The sequence below is a fragment of the Eucalyptus grandis genome, chromosome 9 (genome assembly GCF_016545825.1).
Source record: "Eucalyptus grandis isolate ANBG69807.140 chromosome 9, ASM1654582v1, whole genome shotgun sequence".
NCBI lineage: Eukaryota > Viridiplantae > Streptophyta > Magnoliopsida > Myrtales > Myrtaceae > Eucalyptus > Eucalyptus grandis.
Window position 1 is genome coordinate 10,420,442 of NC_052620.1, and position 8,793 is coordinate 10,429,234.

The 8,793-nt window shown below is 37.9% G+C and overlaps 1 protein-coding gene across 1 annotated transcript; it reads left to right on the forward strand.

Annotated features, from left to right (window-relative positions):
- The first annotated feature begins 4,398 nt into the window (after positions 1–4,398).
- Positions 4,399–5,319, forward strand: LOC104418264 (hypothetical protein). Its single transcript, XM_010029545.3, has one exon. The coding sequence runs from the start codon at positions 4,511–4,513 to the stop codon at positions 5,135–5,137; it is 627 nt and encodes a 208-aa protein (XP_010027847.2). The 5' UTR covers positions 4,399–4,510; the 3' UTR covers positions 5,138–5,319.
- The last annotated feature ends 3,474 nt before the right edge of the window (positions 5,320–8,793 follow it).

The following is an 8,793-nucleotide window of genomic DNA, read 5'->3' on the forward strand; positions in this document are numbered from 1 at the left end:
TAAACACTAGGGTTTGGGGAAATAGCCCTACTACCATTTCTTAATACATACATGTACTTTGAGTTGAATATTTTGCTATCATCCTCTGGAACAAGAAAAAAAGGGCGGATATAAATCATAACATAAGGGAGGAAAAAAAAAGGGCAAGAATGATGAGTGGATAGTGGAAGTAGAAAAGAGAGAAGTGACATGGAATTCCTTCGAGGAAAAAGGGAAAAAGTTAGGAAAGTTAGGCAAGATGAAGCCCCTCCTTTCGACCGAAAAGAAAAGTCACTCTACTCTCGGTCCAAACAAAAATAAAAAGGTCACTCTACTCTTCCGAGTAGAATTGAAACCCTTGTCTCCTGTGTATGTGTATGGTCAAAGTTTGGTTTTTGTTGTCGTTTTTACACCTCTCTACTTTCTACTTTTTTTTTCCTTATCTATGGAAATTTAATATTTGTTCTTTGACCGAGCAAAAGCATCTATACAACATTTCAACATTTCAAATTAGATCGGGGACGAGCATCATATTCGATTCAGATGGGAATTGGACCGAACCAACGTTGATCGACCTGTTCTAGGCCGGTTCTAGAAGAATCTGATTCGGTTTTCAGTTTCACAAACCCAAAACTGGCTAAGGGCCAGTTTGGTTGTCACTCCCAAGGCTAGAATCGGCCAAGTATGCGGATCCAAAAAATTACGATCGAATGACCTATTAAGAACAAGATTTCACAATATGATCTTACCTAGCACTAGTTATCAAGATCAAATCCATACTTCCCCTTCCCTTTGGCCCCACGAAATTGACTTGTTAATGAAGTGAATGAACTTGTGTCTGTTGAGTTGCCACACATCACTGATCTAATCTAAGATTGAGCCTGCTCTTGGGGTGTTAACTTGTAGATTCGCCGTTTCGTTAGATTCGCCTAGTATTTCAAAAGTATTAAATCCATCAAATGGCAAGAGTTCCATGTCACAATAACAACAATGATACGACATCCCATGAATTGGACTGATTGAGGAGACCGAACACTCATAGATGGCAGAGGAGCAAATTTTAATTTTTCCAAATTTCCAACCTAGATTTGGAAATTGACGCTACAAGTCTTGTCGAACTAGGTGATGGAAAAATTAAATATTGAACTATGCATTTATCTAATAATTTAAGCTTTTAGAACAGTTCGTAGTGATTTCATGAAATCTCACGTGATATCAAAGTCAGAGGTCCTGAATTCGAATATTTTTATACCTCTATTTACCTTCCCAATGAAATATTTCAATGCTTAACACTAGACAAAAAGACAAGACTAAATGTAATATTAAATCACGTATTTATCAAACAATTCAAACTTTTAAAATAATTGACAATGGTACCATAAAATCTCACATTTGGAATTGAACTGATTGTCAGTTCTGAGACCACCGATTATGGTTTCACCTTAGTACATTTTCTGGTTTTGGTACAAATTCTTATAATAAAACATATAAATTATAATGTTTCACTACACAAACACTTATTTATAGATTGACGACTCTAGCCTTGGGATTGAGAACCAAATGGGTCCTTAGCTGATTCTAGATTTGTGGAACTCAAAACCAAATCGGATTCTTCTCGAACCGGCCTCGTACAAGTCGGTCTAGGCCAGTTTATTCAGATGCCCATTTGAATCTATTACGGTGCTCACTCCTAATCTGAGTTGAAATGTTGTTGACACACTAGGTCAAAGAACAAATATTAAATTTTCATTAAAAAAAAGTAGAAAGTACAGAGGTTTCAAAATGTTCTTAAAAAATCAAAATACATTAAATGATGGATTTAACCCAAACTTTGACCTTACAAGGGTTTCAAAAATCTTCTCAGAAAAGTAGTGTGGCTTTTCTTTTTAGGGTAAAAGTCACAAAAAATAACAAACTTTGCTAACGTGACATATTTATCTTAGTTCTTTTTATAACACCAAAAATCCCAAACTTGTATTCGTATAATTTACTTACCCCAAATTTGTACAGTGTAACACATTTACCCTAAACTTTTTTTTAACACCAAAAATCTCAAACTTGTATATGTTATCCTAAGTTTAGGGTTTTTTGTGTGTCAAAAAATTGGGTTAAATATATCACATAAGTATAAGTATAAGTTTAAGTTTCAAGTTTTTTATGTTAAAAAAGTTGAAGTAAATATATCATAATTGACAAAATTTAGGGTTTTCGGTAACTCTGTTTCCTTTCTTTTTGGTTTGGACCGAGAGTAGAGTGACTTCCTTTTCGGTCGAAAGTAGAGGGCTTTAACTGCCTAACGTTCCTAACCTTTTCCCTTTTTCCTGGGAGGAGTCCCATGTCACTCCTCTCTTTTCCACTTCACTCTCCGCTCATCATCCTTGTTTTTTTCTCCCTTATTTTATGATTTATTCTCCCCCTTTTTCTTGATCAAGGCGATGATAACAAGCTATTTAACTCAAAGTACATGTATGTATTAAGAAATGATAGTAGTGCTACTTCCCCAAACCCTATGTATTTATATTTGTTAATTGCAGTACAAAGAAAACTATACATTTTATATAGTCAAATTGTCTATTATTTTATATTTAATTTGAATCTTGTGGCATACCTATTTTGACAATTTCTTAACTCAAAGACCTATAGTGTAAACAAGCATATCATTACATTTTGGACTATACTAACCAGTGGGTACAATTTTATGACTTACTTAGGATTTATCCTACATATATTGTAGGATATATTGATTTAGATATCTGCTTATAATCAATCCCTATGTAGCAAAACTTCAGAACTTGTTTAGCATTTACAAACCTCTCTTGAAAGTCTGGATAAATCTTAAGTTGGTCTAGGCGAACTTCAAATGTGTTCATCCAAACACGAGCAATTAACATGAATGATTAATAATTTAGAGAGGTGGATCAATTGAGATGTGCGAAAATTGATTTCGACAACACCTGGTCCATCATATCGATAAAGAAAAATTAATATAAAAACGACTTGTGGACGAAAGTTTTCTGAAGTCTCTCGGCGGGGTACAGCCCAGAAACCCTATTACTGACCAGATGACTCATTTCCCACCCAAGTGAAAAAAAGAGTCAAATCCATGGATCTGCTCCAACCACTAGACAAGGGAGAATAAACAACGGGCAAAAAATCAGCTCTTACCCCTAAGCATCTTAACCCACCGAATGATAAAGGGTCATCTTTTGAAATCCAGCTCTTTAAGCTCAAGAAGGGTTTATTATACTAGAATATAATCCTCCCTACAAGATCTCATGCGATTTCCCAAGCTGCACTCCATGCCCCATGCTCGCGATTATAATAGTGAAAGTAAGATCAGGATGGGGGAATATTCTCTCGCAAAGTACTTGAGGGATAAGAACTCCTTCCTCGTAAAGCAAATGACACAGGCTTACACACGACAGGGTAATGCCATAGGCACAAGTTGTCCACACAAGAAGTAGCTTCAGAGTCTGATGTGTCAAGAATTATCACCCTAACTTTCCCTTTTAGATCTATTTTATGCCGACTCTTGGGAGGCCGTCCTTTCTTCAATTGTTTCCTTGGCTCTTGACTATATGAGAAAAGGAACGAGTTCTATTGTTTTTGGCCACAAAAAAGAAAAAAATAAATAAACAAACACATCAAACCCATTTGTGCACGTTATTGGGTGGTTTTTGATCTCTCTCATTTTAAAAGCTAACTCAAAATATGAGATTTTCCCTCACTTTTATAAATCAACTATCCATGTCTTCCACAATCTTTGTGCAACAACCTCCGCAATCTCTCCCTTACGGGGCTTGAGTGAGAGCCGCAAGAACCTGTAACTCTCCCATGACTTGTTGGCAAATAGGCTCTAATATAAGTAGTAGATGGTCTTGGACCTCTTTCACTCCCAAAACCTAATTTAAAGAATGAGATTTTCCTCACACTTATAAACCAGTCATCAATCCCTTCGATGACCGCTGGGACAACCTCAACACACAGTTACATATAAGAATTCATATTTTAAACGTATTAAGCATGTCATATCCTATCTTGATTGCAACACACAGTTACATATAAGAATTCATATTTTAAACGTATTAAGCATGTCGTATCCTATCTTGATTGCAAAACATACGCTGTGCTTAATAAACAAGTTATCCAATCATACCTTAAATTTGATATGAGATAGTTGTAAACACGAATCGTTAGTCATGTTCTATCAACATGGCTTAGTTTAGTAGATTAGAAATGAAATCATTCATACGTGGGCAAGGCACTATCAGAATTATGCAATCTTATGCTGGATCTTGGATTTCGATTCTAGGGAATATATTACTTCCTGTCTACGAGGCATTGATGAGCTAGGCCATTTAATACTCCATTGTCTCTAAATGGGTTCTCAGTTATGGAGTTAAAGAAAGATGAAGTATGATTAGCCATCCACCACCGCTTATATAAACCCTACAATGACCTCCCTCTTTTTCACTCGAACTTCAACTCTCTCTCTCTCTCTCTCTCAAGAATCGATCTTGCTCTCTGAGAAATGGGTGCTTCCACACCACCCTCTTCCTTTAGCTGCGAAATCAGAATCGCTGAAGCCAAGAACATGGACCTTGTCCAGCCCTCGGACGCGGTCTTTGTCAGGCTCTACCTCTCTGCAGGGAACAGCAACCAAAAGATTCAGCTAAACACGCGGGAGCTTCCGTCGCCATCGAGCTCCGGCTTGCGTTGGAACGAGTCCTTCTCCTTGGAATGCACCGGGAGTGAGGACTCCATGAAATCCCTGAGCCAAGCAAGCGTCGTCTTCGAGCTCCGGACGCGGAGCAGATCCTCCATCCTCGGTCCCATTGGACGCCGATCCAAAGTCGTGGGCAGGGCCGAAATTCCATGGAAAACCGTCCTGGAGTCTCCAGGAATGGAGATGGAGACGTGGGCGAGGATGGCTCCGCCGTCAAGAAGACGTCTTTCCGAGGACGGGAAGCCTCCGTCGGTGAGGATAGCGATGAGGTTGAGGGCTGCAGACATGGCGGACGTGGACGAGAGGAAGAGAACGAGAGAGGCGAGGTTGAAGAAGACGGAGGAGTGCGAATGCGATGGCTGTGGCCTTGACTTTTGCAGTCGGGAAGATTACGATGTATTTGCATTAGCGGCTGCTTTCGAGGCCTTTTAGGTGGTTCATTCACTTGGTTGAAAAATCATCATGGAATTTATTGATTTTTAGTGCTTTTTTATTCCATTTTTGTCGATTTTTAGTCTTCAAATTTAGTGAATTCCTAGTCATATGGTTGATTACCTGTGAAATTGCACATACAAAGATATGATGGCTCCTCAAAACAGAAAAGTTCCTGGCAATTTGATTGTGTTTTTTTTTTTTCCAGTGTACTAACAAAATGAGCAAGATTTACATTGCATAACAACAAACGAATAGCATCTGCATACGTATATAAGCAAATGTCATTGTGATTGTTGTACAAAGCATTTTAAACAACCTTTATATCGTTGACAGATGATTCATTTGTCTTATCAGCGAAAAGAGTAAAAAGTATTGGAAATTCTTTTAGAGAAATGTTGAAATGGTATAGCGGAAGTAGATACAAAGGAAAATAGGGTTCCTTTCGAAGTATGTTAATCAAATTATATTTTTGGCAACTTAATCAATTGAGTTGAATAACCAAACTTAGTCCATTTAGATCGACCATCAGACAGACAGAATTCAACCAAAGATCGCTGGATCTCGGACAAGCTGATCGATTGTGGTTTGCCATCTCGGCTAGAAAGAGATTCCCCTGCCCCCGAGGTAAGAAAAATCTAAAAAATCTATCAGCACAATTTCACTTTCGCTGAGACGTTGCCAATGGATTTTTACCCTTCAAATCCACCAACCAGACTTTATCGCCATGCTCTAGAATCTGGTCGTTTATAGCGAAATCGACCAACTCTGCAACCTTTCCAACAAGCGCTTACTAATTATCAAGAAGAAATGGCCCATGTCTAAGGAAAAGTTCGATACAATTGTGCATATTCACGAGCATGAACAACAAAGCAAAATGAAAAATAGGATGTAACTTCATTCATTCCACTAGAACTTTCAGCAAATTCTGCCAACCCTACAAGAACATAATCAAAAGGAGACTACGAAACCAAACAACTAAACCAGGAAAATACCAGATAGAGCATAATAAAGCTACTGCATCCACATATACAAGCAACTCTCTGTTACAATAGATAAAAGGAATTCCAAGATGTGACTGCATATGCCTCTATGCGCTATTAAATCTGGAGAAGATCGAAATAAACACTCATCAGAACACATCAACAGCCATGAACAGCAGAGAGATACCATTGTAAAAATCTGATAATTCATGATTCACACCATAGGATTCAAATCGATTCATGTGGTGCATGCCAAAGTAATGTGATTCAGATATCCATTCAATTCATTTCATGATTTAACTACGATGCACCATTCCATCCAATTCAAATAAATTTCTAGCATGATTTGGCACAAGTCAAACAACTTAAAATGAACCTAAACTGCATGATTCTACATTCTGATTGAGCTATGAAGGAAATTCAAGCAAGTCAAGCTGGATGATACACTAGAACAGGTGCAATATTCCCATAACTCTTCCTATATCGAGGCAACTATTCTCCCTTGTCTTATTGACCACAAATACCTTTATAGTCAACCTCAAGAGAATTTTCAAAGATTGAAAGACAAAGTAAGCTCTAGAGGTCTAAGCTTGGGAATCAATTGGTTAGCACAAGAAACCAAAACAACTATATCCTTATGATTAAGCATGATGAAAACACACACGAACAAAATTCAAAAGGAGTTCAACATCACATGGAGATAAATTCTAATTAATTACAGTAAAAAACACCCCTTTAGGTGTCCAGAGAAAACAAATTAGAGCTATAGCCCAAGGTCTTCCATTAGCTAAGTAGGATAAATACACCAACATCCAAAAGAAAATAACCTAGATATCAATGAAGATTAATGCTTCATTTTTCATCGATTTTAGATCTTCTTCCCAGATCTTAGATATGTCCCCATCATTGCAAGTTACTGCTTCCATTGAATTCAACCCCACATTCAAAAAAAGGCTTCATACCTATTCGTCGTTCAGTTATGATTGTAAATCCTCCCAGAACTCCAAATGGGCCAAATCCCAGTCAAGCAACCGTAGTAGTATTCTCTACAAGGACTTCTTGCTGTTTGTGAGAGGGACCATTAGTTGTGCCGGTATTCTTAGATTCTGCTCCTTCCTCGTATGCAGCTTCATGCACACCAAGGGCCGCGCGACCAGATGGATCAAGATTCTTTGACCATGCTGCATCCCACTCAACTGCTTTTGCAGTACTGCAAGCCACACTAGGACCCCCAGGAACGGTAGATCTTGCAGCTTTCTGCTCAGAAGCAGAGATAATCAGTTGATCTTTAGGATAAGCTGAGTAAAGAAAGAAATAAATTGAAAATGCAGAGATCTGTCAAGCAAGTCTGATCCACTTTTCAACACATCTCACCTTGCTAAAAGGAAATTCCAACCCAATAAGCATGGAATATAATTTTGGTCCTAATGACTGCTATTCTAGAAAAGAGTATTATCAATGACAGAATAGGCATATCATGTAGTCATTCACTGAAAAGCGGATCTATGGATGGACTCATCATCACAGTTCGTTAATTTCCATGGATGCAAAAGTTAGGTCCAGAAGAGAAAGCTTCAGAGCGAACATCCGGTTTCTCTAGTCACTTAAATCCAGATTCATGCTCACTGGAATACAAGAGTAGGAGAAATCCCTACAGAGGACAATTTTAAGGATTTTTTGTGTGAGAAGTCCAACACATCCAAATTAAAATAGTGAAAGTAAGATCAGGGCGGGGGAATATTCTCTCGCAAAGTACTTTTGAGGGATAAGAACTCCTTCCTCATAAAGCAAATGACACAGGCTTACACGCGACAGGGTAATGCCATAGGCACAAGTTGTCCACACAAGAAGTAGCATCAAAGTCTGATATGTCAAGAATTATCACCCTAACTTTCCCTTTTAGATCTATTTTATGCCGACTCTTGGGAGGCTGTCCTTCAATTGTTTCATTGGTTCCTGACTATATGAGAAAAGGAACGAGAAGGAACGAAAAGGAACGAGTTCTATTGTTTCTGGCAACAAAAAAGAAAAAATAAATAAACAAACACATCAAAATCATCTGTGCACATCATTGGGTGGTTTTTGATCTCTCTCATTTTAAAAGCTAGCTCAAAATATGAAACTTTCCCTCATATTTATAAATCAACTATCTACGTCTTCCACAATCTTCGTGCAACAACCTCTGCAATCTCTCCCTTACAGGGCTTGATTGGGAGCCGCAACAACATGTAACTCTCCCATGCGACCATTGGGTCATTGTTGGCAAATAGGCTATGATATTTGGACCTCTTTCACTCCCAAAACCTAATTTAAAGAATGAGGTTTTTCTCACACTTATAAACCGATCGTCAATCCCTTTGATTACTGTTGGGACAACCTCAACACACAGTTACATATAAGAATTCATATTTTAAACGTATTAAGCATGTCATGTCCTATCTTAATTTCAAAACATACACCGTGCTTAATAAACAAGTTGTTATCCAATCATACTTTAAATTTGATATGAGATAGTTGTAAACACGAATCGTCACTCATGTTCTATCAACATGGCTTAGTTTAGTAGATTAGAAATGAAATCATTCATACGTGGGCTAGGCACTATCAGATTTACGCAATCTTATGCTCGATCTTGGATTTCGATTCTAGGGAATATATTACTTCCTGCCTACA

Excerpts from the sequence above, each read along its gene's own strand:
- LOC104418264 (XM_010029545.3), top strand. The coding sequence starts at position 4,511 with ATGGGTGCTTCCACACCACCCTCTTCCTTTAGCTGCGAAATCAGAATC.